The sequence below is a fragment of the Pongo pygmaeus genome, chromosome 12, assembly GCF_028885625.2.
Source record: "Pongo pygmaeus isolate AG05252 chromosome 12, NHGRI_mPonPyg2-v2.0_pri, whole genome shotgun sequence".
Taxonomy (NCBI): Eukaryota; Metazoa; Chordata; class Mammalia; order Primates; family Hominidae; genus Pongo; species Pongo pygmaeus.
Window position 1 is genome coordinate 97,349,277 of NC_072385.2, and position 19,419 is coordinate 97,368,695.

Genomic DNA, 19,419 nt, shown 5'->3' on the forward strand with positions numbered 1-19,419 from the left:
TTTCTCCCCCTCAAACATTACTTTATATGTGATAAGGTTTTATGGGATAAAACTAGTACCAATCCCCTCATATTAATGAGGATATTCAGACTTAATATGCTATCAATAAAATGGAGAGCTGGAATGTAAGTACATCAGCCCACAAACCTTTACAAAAATGTAGTCCAAAGACCTGATATAACTGAGTCAATCACTCAAAAAGGAGGAGACCCATTTCTAGAATAGAATTTTCTCTGGTCTTTGGTTCTTCACTGATAGTGCCCGGATGATTCTGTGGTGGTTGTTGACAAAAACCACAGAGCGCTGGAAAGTGTTCCAGAGGTCGTCCCCTCCAACCTCCACAGAGTTACAAATCCCTGCAAGGCAGAAATCATTTGCTTATGGAGCACACAGATGGCAGCCAGCTTTTACCTGCACATGATGGGCAGCACTGACCAGGGTGAATGGTGGGGTTGCCACAGGCAGGCACCGGGCAGGTGATCAGGGCACACATTTCCCGTCCATTGAGACAGTAGCATTCCCGGCACCCATCGTGCCAGCTCTCCTCATTTTTATGATGATGACCATCCACGGTGAGACAAGTGCCCGACAGGATGGGTGGCCCGGCTGAAGCAGAGACCTCTGGACAGACAAAAGGCAGCCTGGTAAAGAAGTGGCTACTGCACAGGAGAAACAGCCTGCAGAGTCTCTACGTGGACTGGACCCCAGCCACTGACAATTACGTCTACACAGGACAGTTTGTGACATGTTCATGAAAATAATTTAAGTCAATATGCTCTCAATTTTGAAAAAAGAAAAGAGAGAAAAAAGCCTGCAAATAGTTTCTCTCCAATTGGTGGGATTGTAGCTGAATTTTTATTCCTTCCACTCTACTTTCTCATATTTTATACAATAAACAAGCACTGATTTTATAACAAATGTTACAAATATGTTGAATGTGTTCAGAATAATCGCTCTAGAAGCTTCATCCAGTGGGGACATCCTGGGCCCCTTGCAAATAACAGAGTTTTGTTCAGCAGAACAATTAAAGCAGTGACTAGATTTTTGTTTACTCCAACCCCTTAGAAACACCATTAAGGTGGTAACTGTCCAGTTTTGAAAAATCATAAAACAAAGTTTAGGAATCTTTTATAGTTTAATCTGTGGATCATGCTGACAAGTACAACATACAGGGATAGGCAGCAAGGCTGGAGCTGGGGTAAGGGCAGAAACGGAGGTCAGGGCACATGCTCAGTGGCTTCAGGAAGCTCCCTGGAGAAGCCTCAGGCAGCAGGGATATCCAGGCTCTGTGCTTATTCACAGCTGTGGGCTGGCATGTGCTTATTCAGCCAAAGGCTAAATTCTCATGGAAAACTGTTATCTGGAAATACAGCAGCTAACTTTTGAGCTGTACCCACCCTCTAGAACTTTGAAATGGGGCTATTTACTGTTGCAATTTTATGAATCTTACTCCTGAACAGAAAGAGGCTCTATAGAGGTTGAGATAATTGTGCTTTAGGCTGAAGTTCCTGATACAAGTAAAAAGAGCTAGGAAGTGATTAATTTAGTCAATGTGCTTGTCCATCATATGCTTACTTTACATTCTATTCTGAGCTTTTACTTCATAAAAATGAAAGGAAAAGGGAGTCCTGTGGGACGGTCCCACAGAGACTGACATTTGTGTCGGAATAAGCAGCAATCACCGAAACCACTTCATTACAGGGTGTCCTTCTGTTCTTTGTTTCGGTGCCCCTGGCTGCTTTGAGGGGGAAGGGCCATGTGTACGCACTTACCTCTGCACTTGCAGATAAGACAGCCGTGACTGTCCTGTTGGAAACCCAAGGGACAGATCTTACTGCATGAGAGCTCTGGACATTTCTTACAGCGACAGATGTCACAGCCGTGCTTATTCTTCCTGGGTAATTAAAATTTTGTCAGAGGTCAGAAAATCAAAAAGTCTTAAATGATGCCCAAGCACTCAGACCAAGGGTCAATAAAGTGATATTGCTATTAAACAGAATGACTTGACTTTTGCTCTCAAAGACTCCTGGAGTGATGCGTAATTAGCTCCCTGTGGCCATTACCACCACTTACTCATGACCAAGGCAGAGAGTTGCCCAAGCACTTACGTGCTTCTAGGATGTGGCTCTCAGAATCTCAATGACATGACTGTTGATTTAATTGGGAGAGTGGTACACCACAATAAAAAGATGAATGTGCAACTCCATGAATAGGAAAGTGAAGATTTTGTTGGTTTATCTGTTTATTCATTTGTTTCTCCATCTATCCACCCACCCACCCACCTACTGATCCATCCGTCCCTCCCTCCCTCCCTCCCTTCTGGAAGTATCTGCTGTATGCATAAAGTAATTCTTTAGTCAGCAGGTACATAAAAGGGGCACCAACTGCTGCCTTTATCCTGACACTCCCACGTGGTGTCTGGCCAAGAATTCTCTTTTGGTGTGTGTCCTTAAAACATGTGTTCTAGCCAGTATAATATTCAGTTGTCCAAGGTATCCAATTGGGTCCTCCCTGAATGTGCCACAGGAATACAAAGTGAAATCTACAATCTTCTAAGAGATTTTTCTCCAACATGACGGTTGGATTTGAACACAGCCTTGATTCTGAACTGTCATGATACTGTAGCAAGTGGTTGAAGCTACCTACTATTGTGATACAACTACTTCATTTTATATTAGCAGTTAGGCTAAGACATAATACTCTTATTGACATCATATTCTTATTTTAGGATTAAGAATGATGATAATTCATTATTTTATTTGGGGAATTTTAAGGAACAATGTTTCCAATTTAATTATCCAATGAAAATTATAAAGAAGACCTCTCCCAAAACTAGAATTTTTAAACGAAGAATGAAAAAGATGACTGACAGAAGATGGGAAAGAGATGATGGGTCTAAGTCCCTTATAATTACTAGCACTAGGTCGGGCACAGTGGCTCATGCCTGTAATCCCAGCACTTTGGAAGGCCTAGGTAGGCTGATCGCTTGAGCCAGGAGTTCCAGATCAGCCTGGGAAACATGGTGAAACCCCATCTCTCCAAAAAATACAAAAATTAGTTGGGCATGGTGGCGCATGCCTCTAGTCCCAGCTACTCGGGTGGCTGAGGCTGAGGCTGAGGTGGGAGGATTGACAGCCTGGGAGGTTGAGGCTGCAGTGAGCCATGCTTGTGCCACTGCACTACGGCCTGGGTGGCAGAGCAATACCCTGCCTAAAAAAAGAATCTAGCACTACATAAACATATCAAATTGGAAAGACAGATTGAAATGAAAGACAGCAAAGGAAAAAATATAAATTAAGGTGATTTTTCTAAAGCCATCAACTTGATATAAAGGCAAATATAGGTGCTAATACAAACATGAAAGAAACAAATATGAAGTGTCTATTTCCCCCCCCGGAATAATCTAGATTCTCATGGGGTTTGACTCAATAAAGTATATTAAAAAATAAAAGTAAAGGCCCTTATCTCCAAGAAAATTCATAAAATCTAATGCTAGATAAAGAAAAAAATACGAAACGCTGACTAGTTTCAAGGTGAGACACCTAGGCATGGCAGGTAAGGATGCACTGTATTTCAAGTGAGTAGGGGTCGGTTTTCAATTGATCTTAAAGTATGTGTTAAATAAATGATCACAAATAGACCTTGGGACAGGTGTGAAGAGTTGTAGCACTTCCAACACTGGGACCTCACAATTCCATCTCCTAATCTTGCCAGCAGTGTCTAAAGGACTCTGTTATGGGAAAGTCTCATATAACAGGCACAAACGGTGTGTCTGGCCCATCTCCATAAAAAGTAAGAGTAAAACTTGATTCTATTCTTTGGAGATACAACCTTCTCCCTGCTTTCTGAATCACCTAACAAAACAAGTATAGACATTCTGGGCTCAATACACCATAGATTAATTCACAAACAACATATAAAACAAAATGTGTAGAAACATTTCACCAAGTTGCACTTCATAATAGCTTTTCTGAATTAAGAAATACGTACAGCAATCCAAGTGGACAATACTTGTCACAGATTATGGGTCTGCACTTCTTGGGCCTTGGGCGGCACTCACAGATCTCACAGTTTTGGGCATCAGTTAGGAAACCGAAGGGACAGTCCAAGGTGCAGCCTTGTTTACGTTCTGAGCATAGTTCCTCGCCTGTGAAGACACAGAGACGGCATGTTTCTTCCAAAGATGAACAGAGCAGAACACTTCGATGCTAAAATACCGTCCCTGAATCCTCCACTCTTCCACAGATCTCAATTTCTCAGCTCTACCATGGCACTGGTTATCATTAAAAAGCATAGACTGTGCTATTTCATGGTTATCACATGACTCCACGGTTTGGTAATAATAAACAAAATAAAGTCCAACTTTGAAATGCATAGATTTCTAATGTGTACTCAAATCTGGTAGGCTCTGAGTGAACAGCAGGCTGATAACTATTATAATTAATGACTGAGATCATTTTTCCACGAACTTTATAAATCACTTCAAACCACTGATGACCATTTACGTTACGTGGGAATTAGAAATTTACAGTCCAATTTTCATTATATGTTTTATTTCTATTGCATGTCCATAATAATGCATGTCCTTTTTTCTTTTTCTTTTTTTTTGGAGACAGAATCTCTTGCTCTGTCACTTAGACTGGAGTACAGTGGCGTGATTTCGGCTCACTGCAACTTCTGTCTCCTGGGTTCAAGTGATTCTCCCACCTCAGCCTCCCAAGTATCTGGGATTACAGGCATGCGCCACCACGCACAGCTAATTTTTGTATTTTTAGTAGAGATGCGGTTTCGCCTTCTCTACTAAATGTTGCCAGGTTCTTCTTGAACTCCTGACCTCAAGTGATCCGCCTGTCTCAGCTTCCCAAAGTGCTGGGGTTACAGGTGTGAGTCACTGCGCCCATCCCATAATGCATGTTTTTAAATATCCACATGATAATTACTTTTATGGGTGTTAGATGCTCTCATATAATACTGCATATTGTATGCAGCATAAGGGATTTCTTACTATTACTTTTAAAAAAGTACATCTTTTACGACATGATAGTAATTAAAATATTCAGTGTTATATTTAGATATGTTTTTTCTCTATGTGCTGACAAATACCCCTGTATTTGGATATACTTACATAATAGGCTTTTTAGTTAACAGGCTAAAAAATGTGTATGTTGAAAAAATACTCATATTAATGTTTAAGTAACCACTATTTGAAGTGTTCAAAGTATCCCCTGTTAGCAGAATCTGGAGTGATGTTTAACTGTCCTCTGCTAGTCAGTTACAATACTATTTTAGAAGAACAAAAAGGAAAGTAGCAATGGTGACTAGCAACATTACTGAAGTTATTAGCTTAATAGAAGTCTTCTAAAATGATTTTAAAAGGTTATATAGGGCTTACGAGAGAAAAGGGAAATAGAAATGTTTAAGGTTAAAAAGAAAAAAGCATGCTTAATTATATAAAGCAAGCAAGTTGAGACCTGTGTGAATTAAATGTAGAATTTGAAAGACAATCAAATTTAAAGAAGAGAAGTTAATATGGTGATGGCCAAAGTACGGCAATGTTTGAATGTTGTTCTACATGGACTGGTGAGGTGGGAAGCAGAGTCTTATTACTGGAATGATGAACAAATTTTTATTTTATCTGGACATCCTTTAAGCATGAATATTGTAATAACACATAAGTCACTGGGAAAAACAGAACGCGTCTGTCCCCTCAAAACACACTTATAATCTAAAATTAAACCTTAACTACAATGAATAGGTGAAATGGGTCCGTGTTTTACATAAATATTTCAAGATAGCATCTTTTGTGAATCTTAGTTGGCAATATTTGCATATTTAATTTGCCATCTTTTAAAAAGGAAAATGGGATTTATGGGGTAATTTTCTACTCTGTCATTATCATAAACCTTTTATTACACACATAAATATAACCTCATGGGCCTGTATTACACTGTAAAGCAACTGATTACTAATTTGCATCCTTAAAAGAGAAATTCTAAATGGTTCATTTATAAATTTGTAATTATATGACTTGAAAGGTCATAATTTTTCATTCCCCATTATTAAGGGAATGGTGAAAAAAGAAGACTTTGTTAGTCATGTTTCTCTAACACAGATCTAAGTTGTGAACCCATTTTTCTGTCACAAGAATGCTTAGGTCATGACTACAAATGGATTATGTTGGGAAATAGATGAATTAAAAACACCCTGAAAACTTGCCAGAGTCAGTCAACATCCCTTGGGATTAAATTCCTTTAAATTTTGGAGCCTGAGCACCTTGGTGCCTTTATTTTTCTGGTCCTGCAATAAAGAAGGAGTTTTTCCGTAGACCTTGATCTAGAACGTGCTTCACCTTTAAAGAAAACTGTTGCGTCTCCATTCAAGTTTAAACAATGTGATGAAAACTAGTCTGTAGTCTACCTCTGCTTTGCAATGGAATGGAATTTCAAACAAAGGCTGGTACATTTAAATAAAAATACAGGACATTCATTAGAAGGAGACTGGCTATGCTTCCTAGGAGTGGGATGCTCTAGTGCTGCCCTGAATTGGGACCATTCTCCTGCATGTTATGCTCTGGCCCATCTACATTCAGCTTCCCAATAGAGGGAGCTCTAGGCCCAGGCCCTAGTATCTTTAGGCACACTGTATAGGGACTACCATGGTATTTGGTACAGAGTGGGTATTCAACAACATTTGCTAACTAAATGCATCAATCAATGTTCTTGTTACCTACTCCTCCACTGTCATCAAGACTGCTATATTATCAGAGAAATGACAGCATGAAAATAACTTACCCTGATAACATTGAAATTTTCCTTCAATACTAGCACTTGCCAAAACGTCTCAAAATACCATCTTCTAGTTCAGAAATAGACAACATTAAAGACTGGAAGGTAGTCCTAAATCCACATATGTCAATTACGAAGTTTTCTTAAGAGAAGTGCATCATCATGGCAAACATTTAAATAAAGAGCAGACTGACTGCGGCTGGCTCGAACCTGTAATCCCAGGACTTTGGGAAGCTGAGGTGGGAGAATTGCTTGAGGCCAGGAGTTTGAGACCAGCCTGTGCAACATAGTGAGACCTTGCCTCTGCCAGAAAATAAAACATTAGCTGGGTGTGGTGGTGAGTGAATGTAATCCCAGCTACTTGGGAGGCTGAGGCAAGAGGATTACTTGAACCCAGGAGGTCGAGGCTGCAGTGAAAGCTATGATTGCACCACTGCACACCAGCCTGGGTGACAGGGCGAGAACCTGTGTCTAAAAAATAAAAAAAATAAAAACATAAATAAAGAGTAGAAAAACAGTATTCATAGAAGGGTAGGGGTTTATATGTTTGTTTTTAAAGCTTTAGTACATCACTTGAGGCAACCATGCAGAAAAAGGTGGCTTTATGTTCATAATTTTTCAGCACTATGACTTTACCGTGATCTAAAATTGCTTTCTAATCCATGGGGAGAAGTTACTATTGAAGAGAAAGTGACGAATAATGGCAAAGTACAGGGCCTGTACAGTATGGCCGGTCAACAGCAACTATGTAGTAAAACTCTGTTCATTCTGGAAAAAAAGAAATGTTTGCTCCTATGCTCAAAATGTGACACAGCTGTCGGGGGCGCCATTCATTATATATAAATACAATGTAACCTCCATGGAGAAAACACTGTGGATGGTGTCCCCTAGAGGAGTACCGCATACTTCTTTGCTGTAGTACAGCAGGTCCTCAAACAGCAATGGTTTTATTCAACATCATTGTGTCATAACTTTTACGAGGGGAATAAAAACCAGTTCTCGGTTGGGGCCACTCTCTGTGTGGAGACTGCATGTTCTCTCCATGCTGTGTGGGTTTTCTCTGGGTACTCTCACATCCCAAAGATGCGCACATTAGGTGAACTGGGGTATCTACATGGTCCTAATCTGAGTGTGTGTGTGTGTGTCAGTGCACCCTGCAATGGGATGGTGTCCTGTTCAAGGTCGATGCCTACCTTGCAGCTTGCAGAGCTGCTGAGATGGGCTGTGGCCACCCTCCACCCTGGACTGGAATAAGCAAGTTGGAAAATAAATGAGTGAATAAATACAAATTCTTATAAAATAAAAATTTATTAAAGCAGGTGATAATCACATAAACGTACAACAATAAACACTCCAGGACAAAAGCGTTCAGTGACCCTGCCACACTGGGTATGGTATGTGTTTGAACTGCACGGCAGAAGGAGGTGCTCCTTACAACGTTTGCTTTGCAAACATTTATTCGTTGATTCAACACAGCACCACTACAACCACTATCACTCACTGATTCATTAAAAATGGGGAATCATCATTGTACTTGTTTTTTGTTAATCTTTCTTAAATGTATATATAACTCATGCTTAGTTTAATTTTTACTATTAGAAATGTTTTAGGTCTTTATTTAGAAGTTTGGTGATGTTTTCATGACCAGAAATATATGGTAGGAACTTAACTCTTGTTTATATCAATTAGCCTCTGGTAAAACTGGTTTTGTTACATGTCATTTCAGGTAAAGTCATAGTTTCCAAGAATCTATAGAGGATGTTAAGTGAGGACTTAGTGTATTTTAAACTCTTAGCTACTGGCAATTCCTACAAACCTATTATCAGTTCAGGATGGCCATGAAGTTCCCAAGACTATTAAATAAAGAAATGCAACATTACAAATGGTGGTCCCAATTTTGACCCTGATAGGTGTTAGTTTAGAATTGCAGTGAAATAAAACAAGGAGCCTGCCTCCCTATATTTGATGCTGCAGCCTTCTTGTGATGTTTGATTCAGATACATATTTCATGAAAAATATGAAGGCTCTTTCCTCTCTGCTGACTGATGCAGAATTCTACAAGTCTGCATCAGTTTCTAGAAAAAGCATTATTAATGTCTAGAATTAAAGAATGTTAAAATTGGAAGAGAAGTTACAAATAATCTGATGAAATCCATTTGATTTAAAGATGTGTACACTAAGATGCCAAAAGACTGATGCTACTTAATTCATACAGATGCCTTTCATACAGAGTTTATGTAGTAAGCAGGTATATTATGTCTATTAGCAAAAGACACCGGTTAAAGAGCAATGTTGTTAAAAGCTTGTATCAATAAAGTGTTAGGTTACTAGTTGCTTTATATCATTTTAAAATAATTTTAGTTTTAAACTTTTGTTGCTATCATACTTTTAAAAACTTTTTTTAATTCTAAACAGGTTTTTGAGGAACTGAGTCAGGGATAATGTAAACTTTCTGTATGTCCTGGAGTACTACTTTTCTTAGTGTTACAAGAATGCTATTTGTTACGGATTAAAACAGCAAATTACATTATGTTCAAATGAAAGAATTCTGTATCATATACTTGCCACATACTTTTGAAGCACATGTTTCTACAGGGTTTTGATTTCAATCCTAATGTGATTGCCTAAAATATGCTAGATTATGTTGTCTCTTTACAACATATTAACATACGACTAATATTACCAACAAATTACCAATGTGAGTCAAGGGTAAGGACTGTTTTTAATCTTCTTTAGGATATAGTAGGCACTCAACAAATGCTAGATGAATAAAATAATGAGTGAATGAACAACAACAAATCAATGAAGACAGAAGAAATATTTGTGGGGTGCTGGCCTTGTTTTAAGAAATCTTGAAGGGCCAGGTACGGTGCCTCACACCTGTAATCTCAGCACTTTAGGAGATCGAGTCGGGCAGATTGCTTGAGGCCAGGAGTTTGTGACCTGCCTGGACAACGTGGCAAAACTTTGTCTCTACAAAAAAATACAAAAAAAAAATGAGCTGGGTGTGGTGGCAGTGCCTGTAGTCCCAGTTACTTGGGAGGCTCAGGTGGGAGGATCGCTTGAGCCTGGGAGGTCGAGGCTGCAGTGAGCTGTGTTTGCACCACTGAATTCCAATCTGGGTAACAAAGCAATACCCTGTATAAAAAAAAAAAAAAAAAAATCTAGAAGCTAATGGAAACTAGGACTAATCCTTAAGAGAAAACTTAGGTATAAATGCTTAGGACTACTGTGTGTGAAAAAGGTTTTGATGGGATGCAGAAAAATAATGTAAGGGTGCATGTGGGACAAAATAAATACCTATATAAAGCAGCTGCAATAGAAAAAAAATAACCTATTATTCCATAGTTGGCTATAAGAAACTCCCTTCTCTAAAACCAAGGAGGAGAAAGATAATATTTGAGGGTTAAAATGAAATGAAAAAGTAAAAGGAAAGCTGTTGGTGCGAGTGTCCTTAGAGGGCAGGAAGAACTGGAGGCAGGCTGATGGGGCGGGAACAAAGAGGGGCGGGGATGCTGGGGGCTTTCCATATCGGCTAGCTTGGGCTGACTCAGAAGAAGATGCTATAAAATAGTTACAGTGCAGAGTAAACAACAGCCGTATGCCAGCCAAAGAGTCAGCTTTGCATTCATTCATTTATTTAGTCCTCGAAATAACCCATTAGTTTGGTACTATTATTTGCCCTTTACATATGTAGACACAGAGTCCCAAAGAAGTAAAGCAATTGCCTTTATTACCCACGTGGAAGTCAGCATAATTTGTGGTGGACCCAAGATTCAAACCCAGGCAGCCTGACTCCAGTCACACTCTCAGCTTCTTTGCAACACAAAAGCTGCTGTGCAGAGCCTGAGAGGAGAGTTGCATACGATCGCAAGAATCTGACAAAACCCAGGACCTGGAAATTTGGTTTGATTTGACTCATATCCCAAAGGTGTGGCTTCCAAAGTTGCCAAATAACCTGGATTGCTAATACGAATGGGGGAGGTGACAGCAGAATGCTGTATGTCTAGACTTCTGTATAGGACAAACTGAAAAATTCCAATTAGTGTTGAAGTAAGTCTTTAGGTATATGGTGGCGGCAGTGAGTGAGATGACAAGACTAACTTTAAGAAGAATCCAAAATAGGATGGATATATTATTAGAATAGCAAGACCTCAAAGGGAGACCTCAGGCAAGAATGATATCCAAAGGCATCTCTGATCCTGAAGGTTTCCTTTTTATTCACTCAGCCAGTATCTGCTGAGCACCAAGTAGAGCCCTGGGAGACGGGCAGTTCTTTCTCTACTCTGGTGTGAACATAAACCTGCGTTCTGCTGAAGGAAGAAAGCTTCCTCTTAAAAGAATTTACATTTGTACGTTATAGCTTTTGGCTTAAAGTAGTGATATTTCATGAGTGTTTATGCTACAGAAGACTTTTTTCCTTAGGGAAGGTCTTGCATTTTAGTCATCTTTGTGGCCTTAATACCTAGTATACTACCTAGAATGTGGCAGGTGCTCTGTTTATATTAGGTGAAGAAAGAAAGGAAGGAAGGAAGGCCAGCTATCTCTATAAATGGGTACAATTTGCAAATAATAAATTTATTGATACAAAATGCAACGGTCTCCTCCTGTACGTATTTCTTCCTAAGTGTGAATGAAACGGAGGTGCACTCAGGTAGCACATGCTGATGATCCTTTTAAAATGCCAAACAAAACACTAACCTAAAGATAGGGTAAATATGCATCCTCCTTATAGTCTCAACTTGCCAAATGACTATTTGCCAGTGACTATTTGCCAAGGGACATATTTTGACTCTTCCTTCAAAGGCAGTTGAGGGAAACTGCTTCTTTGAACTTAATGATGAAAGATTCCGTGTGAAGTGACCGAAGTCTTAGATAAGCATGACTGGGTGGCCAAGATTTCACAATAGCAAAACCCAGGTGCAAGTGTAGGTGAGGTGACTGGACACAATGAAATCTGTATTTTTAGACTTTTTAGAAACTCAGAAAAAGTGTATTAATATATATGATCCCATGTTAAGAAACATGTAGCTTTCTTAATTTAAGAGGCATTAGAAGGATTAAAATATAAACACTTCATGACAATTACTAATTATCTTGTTCAAAAAACAAGGTTGGCCATTTGAGAAAACTTGGGCTGCCAGGGCAACTCTAGTGAACTTGGCTTTCTCAAGGGAGGTATAAAAGGCAACAGGGACTGACCCTTCCCCAAACAGAATCAAGTGTAGGAGGTCAGAATACCCCCAAATGGGTAGAGGCTTATAGGAAATTTAAAGATGGCAGTAACTACAAGCTCAACAAGAGTTTTTTTTTGTTTGTTAGTTTTTTGAAAAAGCGTCTTGCTCTGTCACCCAGACTGGAGTGCAGTGGCACAATCACAGCTAGCTGCAGCCTCGACTTCCTGAGCTCAAGAGATCGCCCCACCTTAGACTCTTGAGTAGCTGGAACTACAGGCCCTTGCTATCATGCCTGGCTAGCTTTTGTATTTTTTTTTGTAGAGATGGGGTTTTGCCATGTTGCCCAGGCTGGTTTCAAACTCCTGAGGTCAAGCAATCCAGCCACCTTAGCCTCCCAAAGTGCTGGGATTATAGGTGTGAGCCACCACGCCTGGCCAACAGGCGTTTTATAAACTCAGTTTTAGCACTAACGCCACTGCAGATAGTGTGATGGTCATATGAAACTGAGGAAGCAGAATGGCTTAACTCCTATTTTGTATCTTCTTCAAAAATATTTTTATAAAAGTGACAAATGATTAAGGTTAAGTGGTATGTTAAAGCCTGAGATAACTGATAAATCAGAAAGTGAGCATCTGTCTATGTTAAGTCCAAGCCTCTGAGCCACGGTAATTACACCCACAGGCCCACAGAAAGCCTGCTTATTACAGAACCACTACTGTGTTTGAGACAGATCGAAGAGAATGGAAAGAGATTTAAGAAAATAGGCCAAATGTCAATTCAAAAGGGACAAAGTGTTCTAAAAACTACTTAAATTGACATTCACAACTGAAAATTCTTCAGAAATAATTGTTAAATATATCATTTGTGACATTTAGGGGAATAAAGCACTGACTACCAGGAGCCAGTACAGATTCTGGAATAACAAGCCAGGCCCCTATAACTTCAGCTCATTTTAAAAATAGGGTTTCCAGCAAAGGAATGCTCTGATGTATTTTGTAATATATTTTGACTTCAGACAAGATACAGGTGAAGTGTTTTTCAAGATTTCTTGTGGAGATATATGTTGTCAGCTAAATAACTCTACTCAAGGTATAAATGCTTAGGACTACTGTAAGCAGCTATATGTTCAGCATCATTCTGAAGGTCTTTGTCCTTGGTTCTGTGCAGTTTATTTTAATTCAGTGATTCAGATAAGGAAATATAAGTTGTGCTTATTTAATATAAGCTGGGAGGCATAAAGTATAAATCACATTATCGAGATTCAAAAATATCCCAACTAGTTAGAAAATGGTTTAAAATGATTCGGATAATTTGTTATATTTGGCTGGGTATTTATATCATTTAAAAAAAAATCAAACGTTCTATTACAGAACAGATGAGAACCACCTAACAGCAGGTGATGTAAAAAAGTTCCTAGTGTTTTTAGCTACTTATAACCTCAATATCAGCCAACGAAGTGCAATTCAAGGAGCTAATGCAAACTTAGGCCACACAGTAGCACTGTACTCAGCAGACTAAATTGTGGAGTACCTTTTTCTGAGACAGTGTCTTGTGCTGTCATCCAGGCTGGAGTGCAGTAATGTGCTCTCAGCTCACTGTGACCTTTGCCCCACCAGGCTCAAGCGATCCTCCCACCTCAGCCTCCAGAGTAGCTGGGACCACTGGCGCATACCACCATGCCTAGCTATTTTTTTTCTATTTTTGGTAGAGGCGGGGATCTCGCCATGTCGTCCAGGCTGGTCTTGAACTCCTGAGCTCCAGTGATCTGCCTGCTTTAGCCTCCCAAAGTGCTGAAATTATAGGCGTGAGCCACCATGCCTGCCCATTCTGGAGTATCTTGATTGTGGGCCATATTTTATGTCAAGACAATGACATATTGTGTGTCAAAGGATGGAAAAGATCAAGAAAGTTCTAGAAACTGTCACCCAAGGAATGGTCAAGGAGAATGAGGATGTTTATTCTGGCAGAAGAATTAGGGGAATTCAAAATGGTTTTAACATATATGGGGGTGGGGTGTGTGTGTATTATTTTATTTTTTTCTGGAAGAAATACAATATACTCTTCTATACTCTAGAAGGCAGGGCCTGGACACATGATTGGAATCTACATGGAGGCAGAGCTGGGGTCAACAAAGTGAAGCACAGTCTAAGGATTATGGATGTCATATGTGGAATGTGACACTGTATGTGTGGGTGACCTCCTTGTCACTGGATGACCTGGCAAGTGTACTAAAGGAGAGGCTTCTGGGTGGCTGGAAGGATGCACTCCAAAGCCACTCCAGGTCGCACTCCTGATGCAACTGGCCATCAAGGAAACAGAGACAAAAACCACAATAAAGCAGCAGCTCCTTTCTCCCAAATGACTATGTAGTTGTTTGCGTTAAAAATAACTTTTTCCCCCTTTTTTTCAGGTTGTCAAGGGAATCTCTGAACAAAAGTGAAAAAGATATTCAATTACATAATATGCTTTGACAATACCATATTAGACCTCAGAAAAAACATACAGTCTTCTGTCTACTCACTGTTTATGCACTGACAGGTCCGACAACCATTGTGATCGCGTTTGAAACCATTAATGCAGTCCTTCCCTGTCAGAGTGCAGTTTGATAACTCCCCACATGCAGGTGGATCAACTGTGATGATGGTTGGTTCTAATAATAAATAGAGAAAAAAACAGCCAATGAAACATATGATTACCTTTTAGATGCTATTCAATTTTTGAAATTCCACACCATGTTACAAAAATCAAATCAGTAATTGTCGTCAAATCCTAAACTTTTATGCTCTAGTAATATCTTTAACCCCTGAAACAGATACATTTGTGTTCAGATTTTTGAAAATGTGAACACTCTACTTCTTTGTATTTGAGCAATTCATGCAGTTTTTGGTACCTTCACACAATTCTTCTCTGATGGTCACCACTACTGGAAGCAGACGAGAGCGGTTAACATGAACTCGATTTAAATTGTTAACTGCTCTTCTATTTCTTCCTGATGTTTTCCGGTTTATTTTTTATAATAATCAGGATACCGTTGTCAACTATCAATTTTCTCATTCCCATTCTGTAATACTTCTGAAATCGGTTACTATTTTTTTTCCAAATTAATAAATCAGTTTTTGAGACTAGCTTAAAACACCTGGATTTCTTTTATGTGGCACTCCCTCACTTATGATAGATGATACGACAGATAACTACACACTTATCCTCAGCGCCCAGAGACTTGTGGGAGCAGAGAGAGATACACACATTCAGGAGAAAGAGTGAGCAGCCATGCTGGGAATAAGGGCACTAAACAAAGCAAGACCAGAGGTGACGCTTTACCACATTAATGAAGAATTGCTTTGGGTAATAACGGTAACTACATGTACTTACATAAAGCATATTATGTGTTTATATAAGGTTTAAAGTGCTGTTCATAAATGCCTTCCAGCTTTACCATATTCCAATGAGGTGGGTGCTATTATTATCCTCAATTTACAGATGAGGAAATCTAGCACACTGACCTGCCCATGGTTATGGCATTAGTTTGTGGTGGACCCAAGATTCAAACCCAGGCAGTCTGACTCCAGTCACACTCTCAGCTTCTGTGCAATACAAAATCTGCTGTAATGGTACCTGTTTCTCAATGCATCATTAAGGGACAGTTTATATAATGCCAGGTTGTGGGGACGGTGTTGCCAAAGGGAACAGAGGCACTGACATACTTATGCAACATCTTTTCAACAAAAATATACTAACGTCTTCAAAGTAAGCTGTTGCTCACAATATCTTTGTGAAAGAGCTGAGTACAGAATGTCTCTACCTACATTTTCACAGATGGAAAATATGAGGTGCAGAGAGGGTAACTGGCTTATCTAAGTTTACACAGTAACCCAGTAGCAGGCTGGGAATAGAACAGAACAGAGGTTCCTAATCTCCTGTCCAACACTCTAACCATTAGTCCACACTGTCTTCTCAAGTTTCATCTCCTGTTACCAGGGAAGAGAGATCAAAATAAGTGTTTTAGCTGCCACTGCTGAGATCAAGAGTTCTACATTTTTATCCATCTACTAAAAGGGGACACTGATTCAACTCTTCACAGGTAGCAGGCAACGATGACTTACTAAAGAGATGCTTAGATCAGCATTCTCCCAGTAAAAAATATGTATCTAGTGAGTATAGCACATTCTCTATTCTTATTACAAAGAACAGCATCTTACTGAACAGCATCTTACTAAAATTTTTATATAAGCTTTTCACTGCTATAGTTTCTAATTTCCTTCAATAACCAAGGTATTCTTCCTGACAGATAACTGTAAACATCAAAAAGTAACTAAAGTTTAGTTGTTTTAAGACATCCTGAATTAAACAGCGTATTGCCGCTCCCCTCCATTCTCTTAAAATTTACTGCAAACCTATTTACTAATAGGTTCTCAAACCTATTAGTCTTTCTTTTATCATTACTTTTATTAGCTACCCCAAGTAATGATTCTATTCCAATCTTCAGTCCCAAGACTGCCAATGTTTTGTCAAAATTACTCTAACCACAAATATAAGAGAGCGCAGAAAGCGTTTAAGTAAACCCACCACAGGTTATCCAAGTGAGAAAGGACTTCTATGTTCTAGAGCGATTAGGCCAAAGTTGAGGGAAGAATTCTGAACTCTATGCACACTGCTTTCCTGGACAGCTTATGGGTAAAGAAATGTCTTAAGCATATCTACACATACCAAAATCTTCTATTCTTTACTGACATTTAAGATGTGAAATTTATGAGAAAATTTTGCCTTCAGAAAATATACTATGAAAAAGTTATACATTGAAGATTAAACTGACCTTGAAAAATGTATAATCATCATAGGGTAGTATGGAATTTTAGCAGCAGTGAATTTTAGGGATTTGCTTAGAGAATCTATTGTCCAACTTTTATAAAGATGATCTTCTACCTCTAAATGGTATTTGCTCTCAATAGTGATGTATGTGCTGTTTTTTAAAAATATATTATGATTAACATGCGCTTAAGGTTGTGATCTGTGGCTAGAAAGTGAAAGGAACAAATGGACTGGGTTGTTTGAGGATCAGAACCACAATGCTGACTTGGGCAGCCCCATATCAGTCAGAGAAGCCAATCTATCCAAATGGCTTCAACAGTTAGGTACACAGTCACAGATGTACATCTAACACACATTTCTCCAGGAGAGGAAATATGTTCAATATGTTTTCCTAAAATATTCAGCATAACAGGTTTTGTTCACTTGAACAAATAAAATTGCATAAAGGGCCGTTCAGTATGTGCTGGTCTTACAATGTGTGTGTTAAATATTTCAGGTAAAACAAGTCCCATGGGATACCTTCCAAGCCTCAATGCTGTAGCATGCAAGAAGCAAAAAATCATTTTGTGCCTCTGAAATTAGTATTTTCCCATTCACTTATGACCTATATTAGATGAAAGAAACGGGGAAGTACAGCCATTTCAAATTTTTATACCCTCAATATTTAACATTAAACACAGAAAAACACAACAAAATCTTTTATTCATGAAAACTTTCAATTTATTTTAGAACTATTCAATTTCCCCTCGATAGATTAGGCTGAACACAATAATAGTCATTGTGATATGTTAAATATAGCTAGAAATCTAGCTTTTCTTAAGATGACATTTTAACACGTGGCATCTCATTTTATCACATTTAACAAATACATCTAATTTTCCTACACAGACACAAACTGGAACAAATTTTAAAGTTTTTTTCTGGGTGGTAACACATGTGTCTTGGGTCCTTACTGCTAATACCCTATGTAATTGGAGTAACTGTTGAGTTGTACACATTTGCAGGCAACTAGTTGTCTCCTGGCATTTCAATTGAACTCATCCATTACAGTGTACTGCCTTTCGTCATTCTCCCAACATTTTAGTGCTTGGTTTCCTATCATGTGAGACCACAGCCAGAGTAGTTAAATTTCTGTGAGAACATTACAACAAAAATATGACCTGTAAGTATATAGATTATCTACCTATTTATAAATTATCTAGAAAAAAATCTCACATTATTGTTAAACATATTTGAGAGTTTGCTTCCAGTCCAACATATTATTATATAATCTCAGAACTGATCCTATTACTAATGTCAGGGCAATTTTTTGAGAAACGAGTGCCATGAGACAACTAAGATTCAATTTCTTATGCTAAATAATCAGCTCCAAAGTGAGACATATTTGACACCATTCTCAATTAAAGCATTTCAAATCAATATTATATTTATAGTTCTTAAAGAATAATGACCAAGAGCTGGTCAGATTCTTAACACAGCTTTTATCCAAGAGAGCTCCTGGTGGGAGAAGAGGTGATTTTAAAGAATCTAGAATCATGGTATCTCAGTATGACTGTTTCTCATCCAAAAAAAAAAATAAAGAAGCTTGAGGGAGTGTGAGCAAAGTATGTGAAATATACATTCTGCCTGTCTAAAAGTTAGAGCATCCTGAAATTTGCTCATCAGGAATTGTTATTATCCCAGACTTTTCTCTAGTCTATGCAACAGTGCTTTGAATACGGAAATTACCTGTCGGGTTTTGGTCTGAAGACCAGAAGATTCTCATTTAAATCCTACATTTCTGTGCTCCTATGTTACATGGGGTATGGCACTGAAATTGTGTGTCGGAGAATACAAGCCTTTCTAGGATGATGGTGATCCCCTATCTTTGGTGTGTTTGGTAAACAAAGTTCAATTGAACAGAGGTCCTGCTAAGATTTCTGGAGGCACTGATGCATCCCTGTACGTGATACTTGCTGCCTGGAGCAAAGAAAACTGTCCCCCTTTAAACTAGCTTGGTAGAGATGTGTTAGTAGGCCTCTTTCAAAGGAGAGAAATGGTCTTAGATTTCCTCATTTAGGAGAATGAGGAAATGCTTGCATAGAGGTGGGGTTTTGGAGAGGGGAAATTCAGTGAAGTACTGTTTATAGGATTACCTTGAAATTCTATCTCATCTTGTACTGAATCAGCTGAGGAATCAAAGAAATACCTTAATGTCCTCCAAAGGAAGAAGGCTTGAAACAGCAGGAATTCACTGTCTTTGGCTACAACTATTTCTAAAGGGAACCCTCCAACAGCTTCCTTGTGGAGAAGAATTCTAGAAATAGTCTGAGCCTAGAAGCAATAAAGAACAAAAATGGGTGTTTGTTATGTCTACATCGGTTTGCTGTTTCCTACTCAGCATCTGAGTGGGAAACTTTACTCTCCTCTACCTGTTGTTTTCTTGAACAATTTTTAGAGACCCTCCAAGCACCTTACACTGTCCAGAAGAGCTGTTTTTAAAAGAACCCTTGGGATTGTGTCAGGAGTGCAGATGCTCAGCCACCAATTCTTATCCCAAGTCTTAGAAAACAAAATTTTGAAAGAAAATATCTTATAACATGCAATAACATACACAAACACATGCTGATTCTTTATTTTACATTTATTAAAAATTTAGGGTTACTTCT

At 38.8% G+C, this 19,419-nt stretch overlaps 1 protein-coding gene across 5 annotated transcripts in view; it reads right to left on the bottom strand.

Moving 5' to 3' along the window:
• The window catches only part of CRIM1 (cysteine rich transmembrane BMP regulator 1), a 195,843-nt gene that overhangs the window by 36,961 nt on the left and 139,463 nt on the right, over positions 1–19,419 (bottom strand). For all 5 annotated transcript variants that reach the window (XM_054473409.2, XM_063648817.1, XM_054473424.2 and 2 more), the window contains 4 exons: positions 14,484–14,612; positions 3,991–4,147; positions 1,773–1,894; positions 412–621 (listed from right to left, as the gene is read on the bottom strand). In XM_054473409.2, the coding sequence (XP_054329384.1) occupies positions 412–621; positions 1,773–1,894; positions 3,991–4,147; positions 14,484–14,612 (618 nt within the window). The remainder of the gene's footprint in view (positions 1–411; positions 622–1,772; positions 1,895–3,990; positions 4,148–14,483; positions 14,613–19,419) is intronic.